The sequence below is a fragment of the Dromaius novaehollandiae genome, chromosome 33 (assembly GCF_036370855.1).
Source record: "Dromaius novaehollandiae isolate bDroNov1 chromosome 33, bDroNov1.hap1, whole genome shotgun sequence".
NCBI lineage: Eukaryota > Metazoa > Chordata > Aves > Casuariiformes > Dromaiidae > Dromaius > Dromaius novaehollandiae.
In genome coordinates, this window is record NC_088127.1 from 629184 (window position 1) to 655138 (window position 25955).

Below are 25955 nucleotides of genomic sequence, written 5' to 3' on the forward strand. Positions count from 1 at the left end.
GGGCCGTGCCGCCGCCGCACCATGCGGCAGATCCGCTCCAGGTCGGGCCGCGCCTTGCGCGAGCGCAGCGAGTCGATGGTGTCCAGGATCCACTCCTGGTAGCGCGGCGCCTCCGGGCCCGCCGGCGGCGGCGGCGGCGGCGGCCCGGCCATGGCGGGCCGTGCGCCCCCCCCCAGCCCCGTCCCTCCCTCCTCCCGCCCCCCCCCGCTCCCCCGCGCCGCCGCCGCCGCCGCGCCCCGCTGCAGCCCCGCGCGCGCGGCCTCGCACCGGCCGCCGCCGCCCGCCCGCGCGCGCCTTAAGGAGGAGCCGCCGCCGCTCGCCCGCCCGCCCGCCGCGCGCTTAAGGTGGAGCCGCGGGAAGGCAGCGCCCCTCCCCCCCCCCCGCCGCCGCCGCCGCCGCCGCCGCCGCCGCCGCCGCGCAGCGCCGCCGCTCCCCGCGCGCGCGGCACCGGAGAGGGGCGGGGCGCCCGCCGCCGCCGCCACGCCCCCGCGGCGCGGGGGGGCCCGCCCACGCCCCGCCGGGCCACGCCCACTTCCCCGCCGAGCCACGCCCACTTCCCCGCCGAGCCACGCCCCCGTCCCGCCTCCGCTACGCCCCCGCCCCTCCTCCGCTACGCCCCCGCAGAGCCACGCCCCCCAAAGCCACGCCCCCGCCGGGGCACGCCCAGCTGCCAGAACTGACGCCCAGCCGGCCCAAGCCACGCCCACCCAAGACCAAGCCACGCCCACGCGTCCCGAGCCACGCCCGCCACAGCGCGGCCACGCCCACTCAGCCCAAGCCACGCCCGCCCCGGCCAAGCCACGCCCCCCACCCACTCGTGCCCCCCCAGCTCCACGTTTCTTTGCCCCTCCTCTTTCTGCCCCCCCCCAAGTCACCGGGGCCCCCCCCAGTTCCTTGCACCCCATTTTTGGCCCCCCCATTTCCAGGTACCCCCCATCTCGCTTGTCCCCCCCCGAATTCCCTGACCCCCCCCAAATCCCCGGGACCCCCCCAACTTTCTTGGAGCCCCCCATTTTCCTCGGCCCCCCCCCCAATCCCACGGGCCCCTCCGTTTCCCCGGGGGGGGCCACAAGATTTTTAAACAAAACTTTATTGGATTCGTCTCAAATAAGTTTACAATGAAGCACGTGGGGGGGGCCGGGGGCTGGGGACCCCCCCGGGATGTGGGGACCCCCCCTAGGCTCGAGGACCCCCCCACAGGCTCGGGGACCCCCCCGGCATTTGGGCCCCCCCAGACCTGCCCCCCTGGGGGGTCCCCAGCAGCCCCCACACTGGGGGGGACCCCCAAAAAGGGGGGGGCCCAATCCTGCCCCCCCATTTAAAAACCTCCCCAGCCGCATCACCCCCCCAATCCCCCCTCCCACCCCCCACAATTTGGGCTTAAAACCGAAACAATCAGTTAAAATCGTGGGGGGGATGTCAGACGCTGCCCCCCCTCCGCTAAAAATAGGGGCTCGACCCGAATAAAACCGGGGGGAACATACCCCCCCCCCTGCCCCCCCGTGGGGGCAACCCCCCCCCACTTACCCCTGGGGGGGGCAAATACTCCCCAATAAACCCCGGGGGGGGGGCAAATTAACCCCCCAAATAACCAGGGGGGGCCAAGCCCTGAACCACCCCGGGGGGGCAAATCTATACCCTTAATTACCCCGGGGGGGCAAAGCTACCCCCTCCTTTACCCTGGGGGGGGGGCAAGTCCACACCCTTATTTACTCTGGGGTGCAAACCTACCCCCTCGTTTACCCCGGGGGGGGCAAATCTACCCCCTGCTTCACCCTGGGGGGGCAAATTACCCCCCTTTAACCTGGGGGGGGCAAATTACCCCCTCTTTTACTGTGGAGGGGGGGCAAACCCACAGCCTTAATTACCCCGGGGAGGGGAACTCTACCCCCTCCTTTACCCCGGGGGGGGACAAATTACCCCTTCCTCCCCTGGGGGGGCAATTTACCCCCTCTTTTACCCCAAGGGGGGCAAATCAACCCCTTCCTTAACCTTGGGGGGGGGAAATCCCCCCCTCCTTTACCTGGGGGGGCAAATCTCCCCCCTCCTTTATCCCGGGAGGGGGAGCAAATCTCCCCCTGCTTTAAGGGTGAGGGGGAACAACCCCCCCCCCAAATTACCCCGGGGGGGCAAACCCCCACCAATTACCCCGGGGGGGGGAATGACCCCCCCCCATAGCATCATGTTGGGGGGGGAGCTGCCCCCTGCCATGGGGCTATGTGGACCCCCCAGGGGGGTTTGCCCCCTCTCCCTGGGGGTTTTGCCCCCTCCTTGGGGGTTTGTCCCCCCCCGGGGTTTTGTTCCCCCCCCCCGGGGGATCCGCAGCCCCCCCCCCGGGGGCGGCCCCCCCCTAGAAGTCGGCGAACTCCTTGGCGCACTTGTCGGTGAGGGAGACGCGGATCTCCTCCTCCTCGTACTCGTCGAAGTTGCTGGTGTCGCCGGGGCCCTTGCACTTGGGCACGAAGGGGGCCTCCACCTGCGGGGGGGGGCGGGGGGGGCACGCCTGGGTCCCCCCGGCCAGACCCCCCCCCAACTGCCCCCCCCACACGCCTGGGTTCCCCAGCAAGACCCCCCCAAACCGCCCCCCCTACCCCACCCTTGCACTTGGGCACGAAGGGGGCCTCCACCTGCGGGGGGGGGGGCGGGGGGGGCACGCCTGGGTCCCCCCAGCCAGACCCCCCCCCAACTGCCCCCCCCGCACGCCTGGGTTCCCCAGCAAGACCCCCCCAAACGGACCCCCCTACCCCACCCTTGCACTTGGGCACGAAGGGGGCCTCCACCTGCGGGGGGGGGGGCGAGGGGGCACACCTGGGTCCCCCCGGCCAGACCCCCCCCAACCACCCCCCCTGCACACCTGGGGCCCCCGGGCAAGACCCCCCCCCCAGCCTCCAAGCCTTTCCGGGCCCCCCAGCCCCCCCCCCAGGCCCCTCCCAGGACCCCCCCAAGACCCCCAGACCCCTCTCTGGACCCTCCAGGACCCCCCAGCCCCCTGTCTGGACCCCCCAGGACCCCCAGACCCCTCTGAGGACCCCCCTGGCCCCCCCCAGACCCCTGTCTAGACCCCCCAGATCGCTCTCAGGACCCCCTAGGGTCCCCCAGACCCCTCTAAGGACCCTCCAGACCCCTCTCAGGACCCCCCAGGACCCCCAGTCCCCTTTCAGGACCCTCCAGACCCCTCTCAGGACCCCCCAGGACCCCCAGTCCCCTTTCAGGACCCCTCAGACCCCCCCAGACCCCTCTAAGGACCCCCAGCCCCCTCTCACGACCCCCCAGGACCCCCAGTCCCCTTTCAGGACCCCTCAGACCCCTCTCAGGACCCCCCAGGACCCCCAGTCCCCTTTCAGGACCCCTCAGACCCCCCCCAGACCCTCCCAGCCCCCTCTAAGGACCCCCAGTCCCCTCTCAGGACCCCCCAGGACCCTCCCAGACCCCTCGAAGGACCCCCAGTCCCCTCTCAGGACCCCCCAGGACCCTCCCAGACCCCTCGAAGGACCCCCAGTCCCCTCTCAGGACCCCCCAGGACCCTCCCAGACCCCTCGAAGGACCCCCAGTCCCCTCTCAGGACCCCCCAGGACCCTCCCAGACCCCTCGAAGGACCCCTAGTCCCCTCTCGGGACCCCCCAGGACCCTCCCAGACCCCTCGAAGGACCCCCAGTCCCCTCTCGGGACCCCCCAGACCCTCCCAGACCCCTCGAAGGACCCCCCAGACCCCCCGAGCACCCCCGGTCCCCCCCCCGGGGGCACCTTGCGCTGGTAGATGGCGATCCAGTCGGTGGTGGAGAACCACTTGTGGCCCTTGATGTCGGCGACGCCGTTGCGCAGGTTGCCGAAGCGCTTGGTGAGGTCCACCTGGAGCAGGTTGCGCAGCAGGTCCTTGAGGTCCGAGCTGAAGTGGGAGGGGAACCGCACCTGGGGGCGCGGCGTCAGCCGGACGCCTGGGCCCCCCGCGCTCCCGGGGCTCCCGGGCCCTCCCCCCCCCCGCCCCCGGGCCTCCGTCCTTCTCCCCAGCTCCCCAGGGCCTCGCCCAGTGCTCCCAGTGCCTCTCCCCTCCCTCCCAGCCTCCTTCCTTCTCCCTGGCCTCCTAGTGCCTCGCCCAGTGCTCCCAGTGCCTCTCCCAGTGCTCCCAGTGCCTCTCCCCTCCCTCCCAGCCTCCGTCCTTCTCCCTGGCCCCCCAGTGCCTCGCCCAGTGCTCCCAGTGCCTCTCCCAGTGCTCCCAGTGCCTCTCACCCCACTCCCAGGCCTCCGTCCTTCTCCCTGGCCCCCCAGTGCCTCGCCCAGTGCTCCCAGTGCCTCTCCCCATGCTCCCAGTGCCTCTCCCCTCCCTCCTGGCCTCCGTCCTTCTCCCTGGCCCCCCAGTGCCTCGCCCAGTGCTCCCAGTGCCTCGCCCAGTGCTCCCAGTGCCTCTCACCCCCTTCCCAGGCCTCCGTCCTTCTCCCTGGCCCCCCAGTGCCTCGCCCAGTGCTCCCAGTGCCTCTCACCCCCTTCCCAGGCCTCCGTCCTTCTCCCAATCCCCCCAGTGCCTCTCCCAATCCCTCTCCCCACCCTCCCAGTCCCTCCAGTCCCTCTCCCCATCCCTCCAGTCCCTCTCCACTCCCCTCCCAGTCCCTCTCCCAGTCCTCCCAGTCCCTCTCCACTCCCCTCCCAGTCCTCCATCTTTATCTCAGTCCCCCCAGTCCCTCTCCCAGTCCCTCTCCCTGCCCTCCCAGTCCCTCTCCCAGTCTCCCCAGTCCCCCATCCTTTTCTCAGTCCCCCCAGTCCCTCTCCCAGTCCCTCTCCCCATTTTCCCAGTTCCTCTGCCTATTCTCCCAGTCTTCCCAGTCCTTTTCCTAGTCCCTTTCCCAGTCCTCCCAGTTCCTCTCCACCCCCTCCCAGTCCTCCATCCTTTCCCCAATCACCCCAGTCCCTCTCTCAGTCCCTCTTCCCATTTTCCTAGTCACTCTCCCTGTTCTCCCAGTCCCTCTCCCTATTCTCCCAGTCCCTCTCCCAGTCCCTCTCCCAGTCCTCCATCCTTTCCCCAGGCCCCCCAGTCCCTTTCCCAGTCCCTCTCCCCATCCTCCCAGTCTCCTCTATCCCTTTCCCAGTTCCCCCATCCCTCTCCCAGTTCCCCCTCCAACCTCAGCTGTGCAAACACCCAGCTACCATATTATCCCTAGTACTGCGCATTACCAAAGAGCTACCATAATACACCTAATAAAGCACCCACTAGACAGACGTACAGCGCCTTGCACACCCGCCACGACCCGCCGCCCCCCCCCGTGGGGTCCCCCCCTCCCCGGGAAAGGGGCAACGCTCCGTTACCTTCCCCGAGACGATCTTCTCGTAGATCTGGATGGGCTGGTCGGCGAAGAAGGGCGGGTAGCCGGCCGCCATCTCGTAGATGAGGACGCCCAAGGCCCACCAGTCCACGGCCTTGTTGTACCCCTGCGCGGGGAGGGGTGGGGGGGTCACCGAGGGGCCCGGGGGGGGGTCCCAGGGGCTGCCAGGACGAGCGCACCCCCCCTCACCTTGCTGAGGATGATTTCGGGCGCCAGGTACTCGGGGGTCCCGCACAGCGTCCAGGTCCGGCCCTTGACTCGCTTGGCGAAGCCGAAATCTGTCACCTGGGGGGGGGGGACAAATAAAGCAAGTGGGGACCCCCGGGCTGGGGGGACTCGGGGAGGCCTGGGGGGGACAGGGCCAGGGGGGACAAGGTATTTGGGGGGGCTGTGGGGCACCCCAGGGGGGTTCTGGCGGGCATTTGAGGCAGTTGGGGGGTATTTGGGGTGGTCAGGGAGTACCGGGGGGGATTGGGGGGTTATTTTAGGGGTATTTTGGGGGTATTTGGGGGGGTTTTGGGGTACCTCGATGTAGCCCTGCTGGTCGATGAGCAGGTTCTCGGGTTTGAGGTCGCGGTAGATGAGGTCGAGCGCGTGCAGGTACTCGAACGTCAGCACGATTTGGGCCGCGTAGAACCGGGCGTGGGGCTCGCTGGGGGGCAGGCGGTGGGCGTTGGGGGGGGGCTGGAGGACCCTGCCCCCCAGGAACCCCCCCAGAGACCCCGCGACCCCCAAGGACCCTACAGGACCCTTCCTGAGACCCCCGGGGCTCCTGAGGACCCCCAGAAGACCCTTCTTCAGACCCCCAGGGACCCCCGGACACTTTCTGAGACCCCCGGGGCCCCCAGAAAGCCCCAGAGACCCCCAGGAAACCCCTCAACTCCTCAGAGCCCCCCCTAAACCCATCCCAAGACCCCCCAGAGGCCCCCAGTCCCCCAGGGACCTCCTGGACCCTTCCTGGAACCTCCCAGAGACCCCCAAGGACCCCAGGAACCCCCAAAGCCCCCTAAACCCATCCTGAGACCCCCCAGGGACCCCCTGGACCCTTTCTGGGACCTCCCAGAGACCCCCAAGGACCCCAGGAACCCCCAAAGCCCCCTAAACCCATCCTGAGACCCCCCAGGGACCCCCTGGACCCTTTCTGGGACCTCCCAGAGACCCCCAAAGACCTCCAGGAAACCCCAGAGACCATCAGGAAGCCCCAGAGACCCCCAGGAAGCCCCAGAGACCCCCCAGACCCCCCCAAATCCATCCTGAGCCCCCCCCAGAGGCCCCTAGAGACCCCCAACCACCCCCTGGCCCCCTGAAAATCCCCCAGAGACTCCCCAACCCCCCCCAAACCCCCCAGCTCCTCCTGGGTCCCCTGTGGAGACCCTTGGGGCACCCCCAGTTCCCACGAGACCCCCCCCGGGGGCCCCGGCGTCCGGCTCACCTGAAGCGGCCGATGCGGCGGAGGTGGGAGAACATCTCCCCCCCCGGGATGTACTCCATCACCATGTACAGGTTGGAGTTGTCCTGCGGAGCACGGTCCCCTCAGCCCGGGGACAGCCGGGGGGGCAGGGGGTGTCCCGGGGGGGCAGGGGACACCCCGGGGACATCCTGGGGGCAATGGGAGATGCCCTGGGGACATGGGGGATGCCCTGGGGACACCCTGGGGACACCGGGACACCCTGGGGACATCTGAGACACACCCTGGGGACGTCCTGGGGGTGATGGGAGACGCCTTGGGGACATGGGGGACACCCTGGGGACACAAGTGATGCCCTGGGGACAACCTGGGGACATCCTGGAGGTGATGGGGGCACCCTGGGGACATCTCAGGGACAAGGGGGACACTCAAGGGACATCCTGGGAAGATGGGGGACACCCTAGGGACATCTGAGAGACACTCTGGGGACAACCTGGGGACGTCCTGGGGGCAACGGGGCACCCTGGGACCAGGGGGACACCCTGGGGACATCCTGAGGGTGATGGGGGACAACCGGGGAGGGACGGGGGATGCCGGGGAAAGCCCTGGGCACATCCTTGGGGTGACGAGGGACGTCCCAAGGACACAGGGAACACCCTGAGGACCCAAGGACGCCACCCTGGGCGCACAGGGACATGCCGGGGGTGACAGGGGACATCCCGGGGCAACAGGGGACACCCCAAAGGCACAGGGACACCCCGGGGTGCCATCCCGGAGGCGCAGGGGGGTGATGGGGACACCCTGGGGGTGACAACGGGCCACGCCGTGGGGGACAGTGCCGCCACGGGGGTGGCAGGTCCCCGGGGGGGGGGGGGGGGGGACAGGGTACACGTGCCACCGGGGGGGACAGCCCACCTTGAAGGAGTACTCGAGGCGCACGAGGAAGGGGAAGGTGACGGCTTGCAGGATGCGCTTCTCGTTGAGCGTGTGCTCGATCTGCTTCAGCTTCACCACCTGCGTCACCCCCGTCCCCCCGAGACCAGGCGCGTTGGGGACACGGGGGACGCCCCGTCCCCTCCACAGCCCCCACGTGCTGGGGACACCAGTGTGCCCCCAGACCCTGTGTGCTGGGGACGCTGCGTCCCCCCCCCCTCAGTCCCCCAGGTGTTGGGGACCTCCACCCAAACCCCCGTGTTTTGGGGACACTGAGGACACCAGGGTCCCCCCCAAACACCCTGTTTTGGGGACCCTGAGGTCCCCCCCAAGCTCCCTGCATGCTGGGGACACCGGTGTTCCCCAAACCCTCATGATTTGGGGACACTGAGGACATCAGGGTCCCCCCCAAACCCCTGTTTTGGGGACCCTGAGGTCCCCCCCAAGCCCCCTGCATGCTGGGGACACCGGTGTCCCCCAAACCCTCATATTTTGGGGACAGTGAGGACATCAGCGTCCCCCCCTCAAACCTCATATGCTGATGACATTGGGGTCCCCCCAATCCATCCTGTGTTGGGGACAGTGAGGACACCAGGGTCCCCCCCAAACCCCACGTGCTGGGGACCCCAGTGTCCCCCAAACTCCTATGTCTTGGGGACCCTGAGGACATCAGGGTCTCCTCAGCCCCTACGTGTTGGGGACACTGGGGACAAGAGTGTCACCCCCAAACCCCACGTGCTGGGGACCCCGGTGTCCCCCAAACTCCTACATGTTGGGGACACCGGTGTCCCCCAAATCCCTCTGTGCTGGGGACACCGGGGTCCCCCCAAATCCTCATGTCTTGGTGACTTTGAGGACATCAGGGTCTCCTCAGCCCCTATGTGTTGGGGACACTGATGTCCCCCCCAAATCCCTACATGTTGGGGACACCAGCGTCCCCCAAACCCCTCTGCGTCAGGGACCCCGGTGTCCCCCAAACCCCCCTGCGTGGGGGCCATCGGTGCGTGTCCCCCCCGCGCGCCGGGGCCCCCGCGGTGTCACCTTCTGCTTATCGAGGATCTTCATGGCGTAGTGGTGGCCCGAGTCCTTGTGGCGCACGAGCATGACGCGCCCGAAGGAGCCGGTGCCCAGCGTGCGGATGCGCTCGAACTGCTCCAGGCTGGCCGTGTTCTGGGGGGGGGGGGACACGGGGGGTGGCACCTGCCCCCCCCCACACCCCCCCCAACCCCCGCTGCCACTCCCACACCCGTCCGGGGACCCCGCATAACCCCCGGGGACGCCGGCTGCGGAGGGGACACGGACACCCCAGGGACCCCAGACCCACCCTGGGGACACGGACACCCCAGGGACCCCAGACCCACCCTGGGGACACCGGCCATGGAGGGGACACGGACACCCCGGGGACCCCAGACCCCTCCTGGGGACACCGGCCACGGAGGGGACATGGACATCCCGAGGACCCCAGACCCACCCTGGGGACACGGACACCCCAGGGACCCCAGACCCCTCCTGGGGACACCGGCCACGGAGGGGACACGGACACCCCGGGGACCCCAGACCCCTCCTGGGAACACCGGCCATGGAGGGGACATGGACATCCCGAGGACCCCAGACCCACCCTGGGGACACGGACATCCCAGGGACCCCAGACCCCTCCTGGGGACACCGGCCACGGAGGGGACATGGACATCCCGAGGACCCCGGACCCCTCATAGGGACCCCAGATACCTCCCCTGGGGACATCGGCTGGGGACATGCGGCAGGGAGGGGACACGGACACCCCCAGGGACACCAGACCCTCCCCAAGGGACCCCATAGATGCAATGTGGGACCCCTCCAAAGGGTCCCCAAGCCCACGAGGGGACAAGGGACCCCCAACCCCCGGGAGGGGACAGGGGACCTCCAGGAGGGGACAAGGACCCCCAGGAGGGGACAGGGGACCCCCAACCCCCCAGGAGGGGACAGGGGACCCCTTAGAGGGGACAAGGACCCCCAGGAGGGGACAGGGGACCCCCAACCCCCCAGGAGGGGACAGGGGACGGGGGGGTGGCCGTACCTGGGCCGGATTCTCCCATTTTTTCAGGAAATCTTCCTTGGCCCTGGCCAAAAACTCCTTCACTGCGGGGGGAGGGGACATGGGGGGGGGGTCAGGCCCGGGATCCCCCCCGCACCCCCCAGGGTCACCGAGGGACCCCAGTGTCTGGGGCTGCTGCCTCCCCCCCACTAGGGACCCCCCAAAAGCACCCCCACCCCCAGGCCTCTATGGGGGGGGGCACCCAGGGCAGAGGGCCCAGGCGTCCGGGCCCCCCCCCAGCCCCAGAGCCCCCCACGAGGACCCAGGCGTCCGGGCCCCCCCCCACCTCACCGTCCTCCATGCCGCGGGCCCAGGCGTCTGGGAGGAGGCGGCCGCAGGGCGATGACCCCGGGGGGGGCAGACTTTGTCCCCGGGGCGGCGCAGGCGGGGACAGGCCACGGGGCCACCCCCCCCAGTATGGGCCATTATAAACCAGTACGGGCCAGTATGGCCAGTACAGCTTAGTATAACCCAGGATAGAACAGCACGGCCCAGTATGGCTGATTATACACCAGTATGGACCATTAAAGTCCAACATGACCTAGTATGCCCCAATATAGACCAGCATTGCCCAGTACAGACCATTATAGACCAGTATGGACCAGTAGAGACCATTAAAGACCAGTATGGCCCAATACAGAACAGCATGGCGCGTTATAAACCACTGTAGACCAGTATAGACCGTTAAAGACCAACATGGCCTAGTACAGCCCAGTATAGAACACTAAGACCGATTATAGACCAGCATAGACCAGTATGACCCAGTATGGACCATATAGACCAGTATGGAGCACTGAAGATCACTATGGCCTAGCATGGCTCAGCATAGACCAGTATGGGCCAGTATAGACCATTATACACTGCTATAAACCACTATAAACTATTAAATACCTGTATGGTCTAGTACGGCCCAGTATAGACCAGTATGATGTAGTGTGCACCACTGTAGACCAATATGGACCAGTATGGACTAGCATGGCCTAGAATGGCCCCTGTATAGACCAGTATGGCCCAGTATGAACCATTATAAGTCTATACAACCTGGTATAGACCACTACTACGGATAAACCACATAGACCCAGTAAGGAGAACTACAGACCATTATAAACCAGTACGACCCCCATATGGGGCTGACAGAGGACCCCAAGGGACCATCAGTGACATGGTCATGGGAATGCGGCATCACCGTGGGGACCTGGCACCGCCAAACCAGAGTCCCTAGAGGCCACCTGTGTCCCCAGAACCCCCAAACCCATGTCCCCAGTGTCCCCAGGACCTCCTGGGCCCCAGACCAGTGTCCCCACTGTCCCCCAGGGCTCCAAGACCAGTGTCCCCTGGACCCCCAGACCAGTGTCCCCAGTACCTGCCTGGGCCCCAGACAGGTGTCCCCAGTACCCTCAGACCAATGTCCCCAGTATCCACCTGGGCCCCAGACCAGTGTCCCCACTGTACCCTAGGACTCCCAGACCAGTGTCTCCAGTATCCACCTGGGTCCCCAGACCAACATCCCCAGTGTCCCCAGTACCTGCCTGGGCCCCAGATCAGTGTCTCCAGTGTCCCCAGGACCCCCAGACCAGTGTCCCCAGTATCTGCCTGGGTCCCCAGACCAATGTCCCCAGTGTCCCCAGGACCCACCTGGGCACCAGACCAGTGTCCCCAGTGTCCCCCAGCCCCATGTCCCCAGCACCCCGGGGACCTAGGCGTTCCACCCCACCCCCCCCCCCCGCTGACCTGGGAACCCGGCGGGGGGGGAGGTGCCAGAGTCACCCACGGCCCCGCGGCCTCTGCCAGGCCCCGCCCCACTCCCAAGCCCCGCCCCATCCCCATGGCAACCCCCAACGTGCTCCGCCCCTGTCCCCACGGCAACCCCCCGCGTGCCCCGCCCCTTCGCCCCCGCCCCGTCCCCATGGCGACGCCCACGGGCCCCGCCCCTTCCCCCAGCCCCGCCCCCGCGCCCGGGGCAGCCCCCGCACGCCCCGCCCTCACGCCCATGGCAACCTCTGACATGCCCCGCCCCTTTCGCCAGGCCCCGCCCCCGCGGCACCTCCCCCCTCCCCCGGGGCAAACCGCCCCAGGGTCCCTGTGCCCCCCCGACCGCCCCAGGCCCCCGACCCCCCCGCCTGTCCCGGGGGTCCCCCCCACCCCAGCCCGGCTCGGTTCACCTCGGCTCCCCCCGGCCCTGTTTGTCCTCGTCCCCCCGGCCCGTGACCCGCCGGTCCGCCCGGGCTCAGCCCGGTTTCCCCCTCAGCTCGGCCCGGTTCCCCCGGGCCCGGCTCCCCACAGTCCGGCCCGGGTCCCCTCAGCTCAGTCCCCCCCCGATCCACCTCGACCCGGTTCTGTCGGTCCCGGTTCCCCCCGGTCTGGCCTAGCCCGGTTCCCCCGGGCCCGGTTGCCCCCGGCCTAGGTCCCCTCGGTCCGGCCCGGTTCCGCTGGTGCCGGTGTCCCCCAGCTCAGTCCCCCCTGATCCGGCTCGGCCCGGTTCCGCCGGGCCCGGTGCCCCCCGGTCCGGCCCATCTCGGTTCCGCCGGCCCCGGTGCCCCCCGGTTCGGCTCGGCCCGGTTCTGCCGGGCCCGGGTCCCCCTCGGGCCGGCTCAACCGGTTCCGCCAGGCCCAGTGTCCCCCGGGCCGGCCCGGCTCCCCCGAGCTCAGCTCGGCTCGGCCCGGCCCATCCTCGCTCGGTTCCCCCGGTTCGGCCCGGCTCGACCCCGCTCGGCCTGGGCCCCCCTCAGCCCGGCTCCCCCCGGCCCGGCTCGGCGCGGTACCCGGCGCGGAGGCCCGGCGCGGCGCTCACCGCTCTCCAGCTCGCCGCCCTTCTTGGCCGCGGCCGCGTTGCCCATGTCGGGCCCGGCTCGGCTCGGCTCGGCTCGGCCCGGCCGCCCCGCTCCCCGGCGGACCGCCCCGCCCCGCCCCCCGCCGCCCATTGGCGCCGCCGCGCCGCCGCCGCCGCCCCATTGGCCGCCCGCCCCTGACGCCGCGCCGCGCGTGCCCGCCCCGCCGCCGCCATTGGGCCCGGCCGCCGCCGCCGCGCCGCCTTCCATTGGCTGTCGGGACCGTCGCTCCGGCGCTCGGCCCGCCCCCGCCCGCCGCCCATTGGCTGCGGCGCGCCAAAAATAGAAGCCGGGAGGGTGGGGGCAGAGAAGAGCCAGGGGAGGGGCGGGGCGTGGGCAACGGGGGCGGGGCCTGGCCGGAATGGAGGCGGGGCCAGCGGAGATTGACACGGGCGGGGCTTGCGGGGAGGTGGGCGCCGGGGGCGGGGCGATGGGAGGGGCTTGGAGGGGAGGGCGGACGGAGGGAGGGGCCGGGGGGCTATGGGGCACCCCCCCACCTCGGCGCCCCCCCACCTTTGTCGGGGTTGGGGTCCCGGGAGCCCGGGGGGCGGCGCGGCGGCCCCGGTCTCACCGTGCGGCTGCGCCACTCCCGCCCCAGCCCTGCACCGGTCCCCGGCAACGGGGCGGGGCCTCCCGGCTCCCGTAGCGGCAGGCGCCGCCGCGCTCCGCCCCCCTCCTCCCGCTCCGCCAATCCCCGCGCGCCGCCGTGCCGCCGCGCCCCGCCCCCGCCCGCCGACGGGAGGGGCGCGCGCCCGCCGCTCCCCCCCTCCCACCTACGGCGCGCGCCGCCGCCAATCGGCAGTCGCTTCCAGGCGGCCAATGGCGAGGGAGAAAAGGAGGCGGCTGCCCAATGGGAAGGGCGAGTGGGCGGGGCGAGCGGCGGCCGGGGTGCGGTGCGGCCGGCGCGGCCCCGGCACGCGCATGCGCTGTGAGCGGGCGCGGCGCCCCGGGTGCTCGCGCCGGCTCTGCGCGCACGCGCGGGCCCGGCCTTGCACGCGCGGCCCTTGCACGCTCGTCCCGGCGCTCCGTGCACGCTCCCCTTTGCACAGCCGTCGTGCATGCTCACGCCCCGGCCTTGCACCAGGGCTCCTTGCACGCTGCTCCCTTGTGCAACCACCCGGCGTACTGGTGCACCGGCCGGGCACAAGGTGCCTTGCACGCTTGGCCCTTGCTCACTCTCCCTGCCTGCTTGTGTACCCGCCTTGCACGGGTCTCCTTGCACACCTGGCCCTTGCAAACTCCCCCTGGATGCTCCCAGCCCAGCCCTGCATGGGGGCTCCTTGCACACTCCCCCTTGCACACCCCTCATGCGTGCACCAGCCTTGCACCAGGTGCCTTGCACTAATTACCAGCACTAATTACCTGCTCCCCTCCTTGGCTATAGCCCCCCCTGAGTGAAGTCATTTGCATATGCTAATTACCAGGGCTCCTCCTTGCCCCCCTGCGGTGCCCTGCTGGCAGGGGACACGTGCCCCGCGTGTGCACGACTCCGCTCGGGTGGGGCTGCACGCACACGCGTGTGATGGTGGCCACGGGAGCCACCCACGTGCACGTGGCTGCAGTCACACGCGTGTGATCGTGCACATGCATGTGCATGTGCACACGTGGGACCGTCTCCATGCGTGACCGCTCACACGCGTCCGTCCCCATGTTGACACACGTGAGCACGAGTGTGTGTGCGTGTGTCACTGCTCGTGCATGCGTGAGGCCATGCTCACGCATGTCCCCGCTCACTGGCATGCACGCGTGCGTGCGTCTGTGCTCACACTCATGTGCATGCCCGTGCTCAGGACCCCTGGCTCCCCCTCCCCCCCAGGCGCCCAGGCCCGCCCCTCCTCCGTTCCCGTAAGTCAGGGCGGGGGAGGGTCCCTGGGGGCGGGGCCTGCCCAGGATGTTGTGGGGGAGGGGCGGGGGTGACCCCTGACCCCAGCCCAACCCCCCCCACAGCATGAGGGGCTGGGGGAGGGGCCTCTGCCTCAGTTTCCCCTGCAGGAGAATGATGGGGGGGGGCCGCGATCCAGGCCGGGTTTTACTCCCGGTCCCTTCCCGGGTTGGATCCGGGCCGGGTTTTACCCCCCCACTCCCCTCCCGGGGTCGATCCGGGCCGGGTTTTACCCCTGGTCCCCTCCCGGGGGTAGATCCAGGCCGGGTTTTTACCCCCAGTCCCCTCCCGGGGTGGATCCAGGCCGGGTTTTACCCCCGCTCCGCTCCCAGGGCAGATCCGGGCCTGGTTTTGCCCCCGCTCCCCTCCCGGGGCAGATCCGGGCCGGGTTTTCCGCCCGCCGCCAGGACGGGAGGGGGCCGTTGCCCCGGCGCCCCCCCCCCGGGCACCGCCGCTCGGGGCGGGGCAGCCACGCCCGCGCCCCCCCCCCTCCGGTTACCGGCTCCCTCACACGGTAACGCCGCCCTTTACCGATTCCCCCCCCCCGTTAACGGTCCCCTCACACCTGCCCCCCCAACGGTCGCCTCAGACCTGCGCCCCCCCCCCGCAACGGTCCCCTCACATCTGCCCCACCCATAAAGGTCCCCTCATCCCCCCTCCCCGTAACGGTCGCCTCAGACTGCCCCCCCCGCAACGATCCCCTCACACCTGCCCCCCCGTAACGGTCCCCTCAACCCCCCCCAAGGTCCCCTCAGACCTCCCCCCCCATAACGGTCCCCTCATCCCCCCCAACGGTCCCCTCACACCTGCCCCCCCCCGTAACGGTCCCCTCATCCCCCCCCAAGGTCCCCTCACACCTGCCCCCCCCGTAACGGTCCCCTCATCCCCCCCCAACGGTCCCCTCACACCTGCCCCCCCCGAAGGTCCCCTCACATCTCCCCCCCCCGTAATGGTCCCCTCAGACCTCCCCCCCCCCCATAACGGTCCCCTCATCCCCCCCAACGGTCCCCTCACATCTCCCCCCCCCCGTAACGGTCCCCTCATCCCCCCCCAAGGTCCCCTCACACCTGCCCCCCCCCGTAATGGTCCCCTCACATCTCCCCCCCGCGTAACAGTCCCCTCACACCTGCCCCCCCCGTAACGGTCCCCTCATCCCCCCCAACGGTCCCCTCACACCTGCCCCCCCCCGTAACGGTCCCCTCATCCCCCCCAACGGTCCCCTCAGACCTCCCCCCCCCCCGTAACGGTCCCCTCATCCCCCCCCGCAACGGTCCCCTCAGACCTGCCCCCCCCCCGTAACGGTCCCCTCATCCCCCCCGAAGGTCCCCTCAGACCTGCCCCCCCCGTAATGGTCCCCTCACATCTCCCCCCCCCCATAACGGTCCCCTCATCCCCCCCGCGTAACAGTCCCCTCACACCTGCCCCCCCCCCGTAACGGCCCCCTCACACCCGCCCCCCCCCCGCGGCGCGGAGCGGCCCCGTGGGCGGTCCCTGGCGGCGCCCCGCCCCCCGGCCAGTGACGCGGGCGGGGCGGGGCGGGGCGAGCGGCGCGCGCCGCGGGGGGGTGGCGCTGCCGGGGGGGGGGGGGCCGCGCCGCCCGCACCGCCCGCGCCGTCGCCGCATGGAGCTGCCCCCCCGGGCCCGCGCGCCCCCGCAGGTACGGGCGCCGCCGCGGCGGGGGGGCGCCGTGCACCGGGGGGGGGCATCGAGCCACGGGGGGGCATCGTGCAATGGGGGGGGGGCGCCGTGCAATGGGGGAGCATCGTGCCACGGGGGGGGCGCCGTGCAATGGGGCGCCGTGCAATGGGGGGGGCCGTGCAATGGGGGGGCCGTGCAATGGGGCGCCGTGTAACGGTGGGGGGGCCGTGCACCGGGGGGGGCATCGTGTAATGAGGGGGGGGACCGTGCAATGGGGGGGGGCATCGTGCAACGGGGGGGGGGGCCTGTGCAATGGGGGGATCGTGCAATGGGGCGCTGTGTAACGAGGGGGGCATCGTGCCACGGGGGGGGCACCGTGCAAAGGGGGGCATCGTGCAATGGGGGGGGCCCGTGCAATGGGGCGCCGTGCACCGGGGGGGCACCGTGCAATGAGGGGGGGGCACCAGAGGGGCGCCGTGCAATGGGGGGGGCCGTGTGACGGGGGGGCATCGTACAATGGGGGGGGGGCCGTGCAATGAATGGGGCGCTGTGTAACGGGGGGGCATCGTGCAACGGGGGGGGCCGTGCAATTGGGGGGGTCCTGGGGGGGCACCGTGCAATGAGGGGGGGCGCCGTGCAATGGGGGGGGGCCGTGCAATGGGGCGCCGTGCTGTGGGGGGGGGTATCGTGCCGCGGGGGGGGCGCCGTGCAACGGGGAGGGGGGTCTGTGCCCCGGAGGGGGCCGTGCAATGGGGGGGGGCGCCGGTGCGGGCCGTGCAATGGGGGGGCGCCGTGCAGACTGGGGGGGTCGTGCAATGACGGGGGGGCACCGTGCAACGCGGGGCGTGTGATGTGGGGGGGGGGCAGCGCCGAGGCGGGGCGTGCAATGGGGGGGCCGCCTTGCAAAGGGGGGGGCCGTGGAGCGGGGCCCCGTGCAAAATGGGGGGGGGCGAGGAATGGAGCCCCCCCCGGGCCATCGCGGGGGAGGGCGAGGAACGGAGCCCCCCCGGCTATCGCGGGGGGGGCTGTGCAATGGGGGGGGCTGCAGTGGGGGGGGCAGCGGCAGGGGAGGATTTGGGGGGCGCATTTTCCAACGGGGGGGCTTATTTCGGGCCCCCCCGCCGTCGGGGGGCCTCTCCCCCCCCCCCGCAGCCCCGGGAGGGGGGGGGGGCACCGCCCCCCCCCACTGCAGCATCGGGGGGGCGGCGCCCCCTCCCGGTACCGTAATGTCTGGAGAGGCGGGGCCGTGCGGCCGCTCCCGCCACCGGGGGGGGGGGCGGCGCCCCCTCCCGGTACCGTAATGTCTGGAGAGGCGGGGCCGTGCGGCCGCTCCCGCTACTTGGGGCGGAGTCTGTCCCCCCATACCGTAATGTCTGGAGAGGCAGCGCCATCAGTTCGGTCCCGCCGTTGGGGGGGGTCCGGTTCCCCCCCCCCGCCGGTACCGTAATGTCCGTAGAGGCGGAGCCATGCGAGTGCTCCCGCCAACGGGATGGGCGGCCCCTCCCGGTACCGTAATGTTTGGGCAGGGGGGGCATTCCCACTCCTGCCGGTACCATAATATCTAGAGTGATGGGCAGTGGAGGGGAGGGGGGTCTCCTCCGCTGCCATATTGTCTGGAGAAGAGGAGCCCCCCGATTCTCTGACACCCCCCTCCATGCAGTGGGGGCCCAGGCGTCCGGGCTGCCGGGGGGGGGCACGGGGAGGGGGGGTGCGGGGTGGCCCGGACACCTGGGTCCCCGCGTTGAGGGGGGCTGAGCTGGGCCCCGGGAGCCGCCTCGCACACGCGTGTGTGTGGGCCCAGGCTGGCAGGAGCAGCATGGCGCTCGCACATGCGTGTGCGCCGGGGCCATGGTGGGTCACATGCGCTTGCACACGCGTGTGCGGTGCCGCCATCCCTGTGCAGCAGCTCTGTGGGGAAACCAGGGCCCCCCCGGACGCCTGGGCCCCCCTGATGTGGGAGGTGTGTGGGGGGGGGAACACCGGACCCGGATGCCTGGGCCCCCCCCCTGGAGCCAGCTGCATGCAAAGCATGCTGGTAAGGTGGCGGGGAGCTGCCCCCCCGCCCCGGTTGTGCCGGGAGTTTCCCACAATGCACCTCTCCGCCATCACCCGTGGGGGGGGAGGTGGTGAGTTTCCCACAATGCACCGGGGTGCCGTCGCCGTGGCAACGCGCCGGATGGGAGCTGCCGGGGCAGAGCTTCCCACAATGCACTGGGGGCCCCATCCCCCGCACAGGGTGAGCGATGCGGGGCGGGGGCCCGGACGCCTGGGCCCCCCGCATGGGGGTGGGGGGGGATCCAGGATGCCTGGGCCCCCCATGCGGCATGGGGGGGGCCCGGACGCCTGGGCCCCTTTGCCGGGGGGTTTAAACTCGGGGTTGGGGTAATCGGCTTAACTCCCCCCCCCCGGGGGGCTGTGGTGGATTAGGGGGGCCGGCCCAGACGCCTGGGTCCCTTCTGCTCGCAGGGGGGGGCTGCCCGGATGCCTGGGTCCCCCCCCCCGCTAATCCAAGTGGATTTGGAGCCATTTAATCTCCCTCGTTAATCCCCGGGATCCCTAATCGCTTCCTGTCCCGGACGCCTGGGCCCCCCTCCCGCTCTGGGGGGGGGGCTGGGCCGCCCCCGGACGCCTGGGCCCCCAGGTGGGGTCTCGGGGGAGGGTCGGGCCCCCTCTGTCCAAACCAGCAGCACCCTGCTGCCCCCCCCCACTAGGAGCCCAGGCATCCGGGCCCCCTCCCCTGATCCCTGTACCCTCCCTCTCGGAGGGGCCCAGGCGTCCGGAGCGACCCCTGACCCCCGCACTCTCCCCCGCCAGGTCGGCCGCATCCTGCCCGGTGGCCGGTGACACCGCCGCGGGGGGCTGGCGCCCCGCCGCCGCCATGGCCCGCCCCGCCCCCGCCCTGCGGAGCCTCCTCGTCACCGCCGTCCTCGTCACCTCCGCCACCCAAGGTAGGCCGCCTTGCAGCCGGGGCACGCTCGCGTGTTCGGCGGCGCCCCGGTCCCCCCCGCGGCGCAAGGCGTGTGCGAGGCGTGTGCGAGGCGTGTGCGAGGCGGGCGGCCCCGCCGGAGCGCCGCCATCTGCTCCCCGGCTAATTTTAGCCGCCGCCGGCGCCAGCGGGGGAGGAGAGCTGGGAGCCGGCGCGGGGGGGGAGTGGGGGGGTCAGCGTGGCGCACACGCGTGTGTGCACGAGGTCACGTGTGTGTGCGACAGCCTGGGAGCCTCCCACACGCGTGTGCGCTGACGCGTTGCCATAGGGATGCACGCGTATGGAGGGGGTGCCTCTATTAGGTGCATTACGGTAGCACCCGCTTTGGTGCCCAGTGGAGATGGGGGGCCCAGGCGTCCGGGCCAGGTCCTTCCCCCGCCAAGGGCCCAGGCGTTCGGGTCCCCCCCCCGCCAAGGGCCCAGGCATCCTCTCCTGCTCCTCCGCCCAGCAACGGGCCCAGGCGTCCGGCCCTGGGGGCCCAGGCGTCCTGCATCCCCCCCCCCCGCAGGGCTGCCCTTCAGCCTCAGAGCTGGCAGATGAGGGCCGTCCCTGGGGGGGCCCAGGCGTCCCCACCAGGGCCAAGATGTCCCTGGGTGGGGCCCACGTGTCCCCGCCAGGGCCCAGGCGTGCCTGGGGGGGCCCAGGCGACCCAGGCGTGCCCCCCCCCCCCCCGGAGGGCTGCCCTTCGGCCTCATGCGCCGCGAGCTGGCCTGCGAGGGGTGTCCCCAGGAGGGCCCAGGCGTCCCTGGTGGGGCCCAGGCGTCCCCAGGAGGGTCCAGGCATGCCTGGGGGGGCCCAGGCGACTCTGCTGGGGCCCAGGCGACCCAGGCGTGCCCCCCCCCGCAGGGCTGAGCCGCGCGGGGCTGCCCTTCGGCCTCGTGCGCCGCGAGCTGGCCTGCGAGGGCTACCCCATCGAGCTGCGGTGCCCGGGCAGCGACGTGGTCATGGTGGAGAACGCCAACTACGGGCGCACGGACGACAAGATCTGCGACGCCGACCCCTTCCAGATGGAGAACGTGCAGTGCTACCTGCCCGAGGCCTTCAAGATCATGGCGCAGAGGTGGGGGCGGCGCGTGGGGACGGGGACAGCGGGGGAACGAGGAGGGGCAGGATGGCATGGGGACGTGGGACAGCAGGAGGATGAGGAGGGGCAGGATGGCATGGGGATGCGGGGACACAGGATGACACGGGACAGCAGGAGGACGAGGAGATGCAGGATGGTACGGGGACACAGGGATGTGGGGTGACATGGGGACATGGGACAGTGGGAGGATGAGATGCAGGATGGCACAGGGACATGAGGATGTGGGTGACATGGGGACACGGGGCAGCAGGATGAGGAGAGGCAGGGTGGCACGGGGACACGGGGATGCAGGTGACATGGGCATATAGGGCAGCAGGAGGATGAGGAGCTGCAGGATGACAGACACGGGGATGTGGGGTGACACAGGGACATGGGATAGTGGGATGATGAGCTGCAGGATGGCACAGACACGGGGGTGCAGGGTGACATGGGGACATGGGACAGCAGGAGGATGAGGAAATGCAGGACAGCATGGGGACACGGGGACGTGGGATGACACAGGGCAGCAGGAGGATGAGGAGTGGCAGGATGGCACAGGGACATGAGGATGCGGGTGACACAGGGACACGGGACAGCAGGAGGATGAGGAGTGGCAGGATGGCACAGGGACATGGGGACGTGGGATGACACAAGACAGTGGGAGGAGGAGGAGCTGCAGGATGGCACAGGGACACAGGGTGACACGGGGACACGGGACAGCAGGACGATGAGCTGCAGGATTGCATGGGGACATGGGGATGCGGGTGACGGGGACATGGGACAGCAGGAGCACGAGGAGCTGCAGGATGGCAGAGGGACATGAGGATGTGCGATGGCATGGGGACACGGGACAGTAGGAGAATGAGGCAGGATGGCACGGGGACAAGGGGACATGAGATGAGATGGGACAGCGGGACAATGAGGAGCTGCAGGATGGCACGGGGACATGGGGATGTGGGGTGACACGGGGACATGGGACAGTGGGAGAACAAGGAGAGGCAGGATGGCACGGGGACATGGGACAGCAGGAGGATGAGGAGATGCAGGATGACATGGGGACACAGGACAATGCGGGGACATGGGGGTGTAGGACAGTATGGGGACATGCGATGGCACGGAGACACAGGGTGCTGCAGGGACACGGGGCAGCGTAGGGTGGCACAGGGACACGATGATGTGACTTAACATAGGGACAGAGAACAGCGTAGGGATGCAGGATGGTGTGGGGACATGGGACAGCATGGTGACACAGGGCGCTACAGGGACACAGGGCAGTACAGGGACATGGGGATGTAGGACAGCATGGGGACAAGGGATGGCACAGGGACACGGGACAGCGTGGGGACACGGGATGGCATGGGGACATGGAGCTGTGAGATGGCACAGGAACACGGGATGGCGTGGGGATATGAGTTGGCATAGGGACATGGGGACACAGGACAGCACAGGGATGTGGGGATATAGGGTGCCATGGGGTCACAAGGTGACATGGGGACAAGGGATGGTGCAGGGATGAGGGACAGTGTGAGGACTAGGGACGCGTGATGGCACAGGGACAGAGGACAGGGCCACAGTGTGGGAGTTGGGGACACCGTGCGGGTGGCACAGGGACAGGGGTGGCACAGCAACACAGCACAGGGGTTGGGGACACGGGGACAGCATGGGGACATCCAGGGAGCAGGGACACGCGATGGCACGGGGACACGGGGACACAGGGTCGGCGGTGGGACACCAGGTGGCACGGGGACATGGATGCAGCCTGGGGACACGGGGGACAACCCGCGGGCGCCTCCGTGTGCTGGCTGTCCCCAACGCGGGTGTCCCGTGTCCCCATCACGTGGGCCACGTGTGTCCCTTGTCCCCGTGTGCGAGCTGCTGCGTCCCCTGCCGTGTCCGTGTGCGCAAGCCAGCGTGTCCCGTGTCCCATGTCACATCCCGTGTCCCGTCCCATGTCCCGTCCCGTGTTGTGTCCCCATGTGCAAGCCGTGTGCCGTGTCCGTGTGAGCTTTGCATCGCGTCCGTGGGCCGTGTATCACGTCCGTGGGTGTGCAAGCCGTGTGCACGTGTGTGCAAGCCGTGTCCCATGTCCGCGTACATGTCTGTGCAAGCTGTGCCTGCGCTGCGTGCGTGTGCACATATGTGCAAGCCGTGCCCCGTGTCCGTGTGCACATCTGTGCAAGCCGTGCCCTGTGTCCGTGTGCCGTGTGCGTGTGCACATCCGTGCAAGCCGTGTCCCATGTCCACGTGCACGTCTGTGCAAGCTGTGCCCCGTGTCTGTGCCCGTGCAAGCCGTGTCCTGTGTGCACGTCTGTGCGAGCCGTGCGCCGTCCCCGTGCACGTGCGCACACCCTTGCGAGCCGTGTACCGTCCCCGTGCACGTGTGCACGCGTGTGAGCTGTGCCCCGTGCACACGCCGTGCCCGTGCAAGCCGCACGCCGCCCCCGTGCCCACACGTGCCATGCGTGTGCAAGCCGCGTGTTGCCCCCGCGCGTGCCGTGTGCGTGCGAGCCGCGTGCCGCCCCCGTGCCCACGCGTGTGCGGGGCGTGCAGCGCACACGCGTGTGCTCTCGTGCCGCAGGTGCAACAACCGCACGCAGTGCGTGGTGGTGGCCGGCTCCGACGCCTTCCCCGACCCCTGTCCCGGCACCTACAAGTACCTGGAGGTGCAGTACGACTGCGTGCCCTACAGTGAGTCCTGCCCCACGGCGCCTGCCCCACGGCGCCCCACAGCGCCCCATAGCACCCACCACCCCCCAGCACCCGCCCCCCGGCACCCCCCCGGCCCGGCCCGGCACCTCCAAGTACCTGGAGGTGCAGTACGACTGCGTGCCCTACAGTGAGTCCTGCCCCACGGCGCCCGCCCCACGGTGCCACTGCCCCATAGCGCCCCCAGCATCCCCTGCCCCACGGCCCCCACCCCACGGCACCCACTGCCCCCCGACGCCCCCAGCACCAGCCCCCTGGCACCCCCCACCCCATGGCACCCGCCCCACGGCACCCCCACCCGACAGCACCCCCCCCACAGCGCCCACCGCCCCCAGCATCTGCCCCACGGCGCCCCCCCATCCCTTCCCGTCACCTACAAGTGCCCGGAGGTGCAGGATGGCTGCGTGCCCTATAGGGAGTCCTGCCCCACGGCGTCCTCAGCACCCCATGGCACCCGCCACTCCCAGCACCCGCACCCCGCAGCGCCTGCCCCACAGCACCCGCCCCACAGCACTTGTGCACCCCTGCCCCACAGCACCCACCCCACGGCACCCTCTCATTCACCCCATGGCACCCCGGCGTCCCCACCCGCCCTGACCCCAAGCCACTCCCTGGCCTGTGGCCACCCTGACCCACGGCACCCGCCCCACCCCATGGCCACCCCACGGCGCCCTCATCCCACCCCGTGGCCCCCCTGCCTCACAGTGTGCCCCACGCAGTGGCCACCCTGCCCCCTGGCTCGCCACACAACATGGCCGCCCTGCCCCACATCATGGCCGACCTGCCCCCGGCATGCCCCACAACATGGCTGCCCTGCCCCACATCATGGCCGCCCTGCCCCCTGGCGTGCCCCACAACATGGCCGCCCTGCCCCACAACATGGTTGCCCTGCCCCCTGGCATTCCCCACATCATGGCCGCCCTGCCCCCTGGTGTGCCCCTCAACATGGCCGCCCTGCCCCCTGGCGCACCCCACAACATGGCTGCACTGCCCCCCGGGCCAGGGCACCCCAGACCCCTGGGCCCTCCCCCAGCGTGGGTGCGTGACCCCCCCCCCCTTCCTGGGCTGGGAACGGGAAGTGAGGAGGGCAAAAGAGGAAGTCCTGCCTCCACGGGGGCAGGAAGTCCCCCCTAAAGTCTGGAGAAAACAGGAAGTCCCGCCTCTGTGGGAGCAGGAAGTCCCACCTCCAGCCTGGGGAAACAGGAAGTCCCACCTCCACAGGGGCAGGAAACCCCCCCCTGCACCAGGGTGAAACAGGAAGTCCCACCTCCACAGGGACAGGAAGTCCCGCCCTTCAAGCAGGGCAGAGCAGGAAGTCCCGCCTCCACAGGGCCTAGCTGACTCTCCAAGCAGGGAGCTGCGCGGTAGCCATGATGTCCCCCCCAGCCCTGCCCCAGGGCATTGTGGGAAGGCCCCGCCCCCAGCCAGAGGTGGCATCGGGGGGGTGCATTTGGGCCCCCCCCCATATCTTGGGTCACGTCCATTTGGGGGCCGGATCCTGTGGTCCCCCCAGCACCCCATGCGTGGGGCCCTGCCCCCCACTGCCCCTCGTACCCGGGGGTCTGCTGCCCCCTGTCACCCCGCAAACGGGGGGACCCAGTGCCCCATTTTGGGGGGGTCTGACCCCCACCCCCCCCCCAATTTGGGGGTCTGACCCCCTGTGCCCCCATTTTCCCTCAGGTTGGGGGTCCAACCCCCATGTCCTCCCCAGTTTGGGAGTCTGACCCCCATGTCATCCCCCCCAGTTTGGGGGTCTGACCCCCATGTCCCCCCCAATTTGGGGGTCTGACCCCCATGTCAACCCTCCCCAGTTTGGGGATCCGACCCCTGTGTCCCCCCCAGTTCCAGGGTCTGCCCCCTATTTCCCCCCCCCAGTTTGGGGCTCTGCCCCCCTGTCCCCCCCCGATCAGGGTCTGCCCCCGTCCCCCCCAGTTTTCCGGTCCGACCCCACTTCCTCCCCCCGTTTTGGGGGTCCAGCCCCCGGGCCGCCCCCCCCGGGCCCCCCCGTCTCTCCCCAGGCGCCGTCGCGGGAGGATCTAACCCGCTTCCTGCTCCTTTGCTTTGCAGCCGCCGCCGGAGCCGCCCGAGCAGGAGCCGCCGCCGGCGCCCCCCCCGCGGCACCCCCGGCCCGGACGCCGGGGCCCTGGTGCGCCCCGGCAGGCGCTGGTGCTCCCCGGCACACGCCAAGCACATGCCAAGCACACGTTAGCCGCACACAGCACCGGGCAGCACACGCCTCGCTCACCTAGCGGGCACTGCGCGCCTGCACATGCTAACTGCACGCCGAGCACACGCCAAGCACACGCTAGCAGCACACAGCACTGGGCAGCACATGCCTCGCTCACCTGGCAGGTACTGCGCGCCTGCACACGCTAACTGCACGCCGAGCACACGCCAAGCACACGCTAGCAGCACATGGCACCAGGCAGTACGTCTCGCCCACCTAGTGGGGACCACACGCTTGCACACGCTAACCGCATCCCTAGCACACGCGTGTCCCTGCACAGCGCTGGCCCATGCGTTCCTGGTGCCTGGCTGCATGCCAGCACACGCTAAGCACACGCATACGGTGCACATCCATGCACAGTGCTGCCAGCACACGCAAGGCACACACCTGGTGCTTAGCTGAGTGTGCCAGCACATGCTAAGCACATGCCTGGTGCACGCAACAGCCAGGACACGCCAGCCCATGCTGAGCACACGCACAGCAGGACCCGGCACATGCCTGTTGCACATGGACACGTGCTGGTGCTTCCCTTGGGCACGTGTCACATCCATGTAACCGGTGCCTGCCACACGCTAAGCACACGCATAGCCCCCAGTTGCGCACACGATCCCCTGGCACACGCTTGGCACACACCTGGTGCTCTGTCGCACACACCGGCACACGCCTCATTGCGTGTAACTAGTGCCCGGCACACGCCACAACCCAGCACGTATTTCACATGCTCCCCGTGCACTGACACATGCTTAACATGTAGCAGCACACGCCTAGCGTGCACCAGCACACGCCGTCGGTGTATTTGCACATGCTTACCATGAAGTGACACACATGTACCGTGCACACGTGCTTAGCTTGCACGAGCACACGCTTCCCGTGCACCAGCACACGTTTCCCATGC

The 25955-nt window shown here is 70.2% G+C and overlaps 2 protein-coding genes across 5 annotated transcripts in view; one reads left to right on the top strand and one right to left on the bottom strand.

Annotated features, from left to right (window-relative positions):
* Nucleotides 1-1074: 1074 nt before the first annotated feature.
* On the bottom strand, nt 1075-12661 carry LOC112979649 (cAMP-dependent protein kinase catalytic subunit alpha-like). Of its 4 annotated transcripts, XM_064499360.1 has the most exons (11): nt 12522-12653; nt 10622-10722; nt 9713-9755; nt 8698-8826; nt 7639-7737; nt 6748-6830; nt 5841-5967; nt 5505-5600; nt 5299-5421; nt 3745-3886; nt 1075-2476 (listed from the first exon to the last, which is right to left on the bottom strand). In XM_064499360.1, exons 2-11 carry the CDS (start codon nt 10705-10707, stop codon nt 2181-2183), a joined length of 1224 nt encoding a protein of 407 aa, XP_064355430.1. In that variant the 5' UTR covers nt 10708-10722; nt 12522-12653; the 3' UTR covers nt 1075-2180. The 4 variants fall into 4 exon arrangements, with proteins under 4 accessions (XP_064355430.1, XP_064355429.1, XP_064355432.1 ...); XM_064499359.1 differs by lacking the exon at nt 10622-10722 and having other exon boundaries at nt 9713-9774; nt 12522-12661; XM_064499362.1 differs by lacking the exon at nt 10622-10722 and having other exon boundaries at nt 2217-2476; nt 3745-3849; nt 9713-9774; nt 12522-12661.
* A 3331-nt stretch (nt 12662-15992) lies between these two features.
* ADGRL1 (adhesion G protein-coupled receptor L1) overlaps nt 15993-25955 on the top strand; it is a 49822-nt gene continuing 39859 nt past the window's right edge. Inside the window, exons 1-4 of the mRNA XM_064499208.1 lie at nt 15993-16097; nt 18893-19026; nt 19911-20124; nt 22706-22815. Coding sequence (XP_064355278.1) covers nt 18957-19026; nt 19911-20124; nt 22706-22815 — 394 coding nt within the window. The 5' untranslated portion in view covers nt 15993-16097; nt 18893-18956. The remainder of the gene's footprint in view (nt 16098-18892; nt 19027-19910; nt 20125-22705; nt 22816-25955) is intronic.

Excerpts from the sequence above, each read along its gene's own strand:
- LOC112979649 (XM_064499359.1), bottom strand. The coding sequence starts at position 12,651 with ATGGGCGGCGGGGGGCGGGGCGGGGCGGTCCGCCGGGGAGCGGGGCGG. Across the intron at positions 9,775-12,521 it reads GGGCGGCGAGCTGGAGAGCG|TGAAGGAGTTTTTGGCCAGG; the intron begins GTGAGCGCCGCG and ends CTCCCCCCGCAG. Across the intron at positions 5,968-6,747 it reads CGCCGCATCGGCCGCTTCAG|CGAGCCCCACGCCCGGTTCT; the intron begins GTGAGCCGGACG and ends CCTGCCCCCCAG.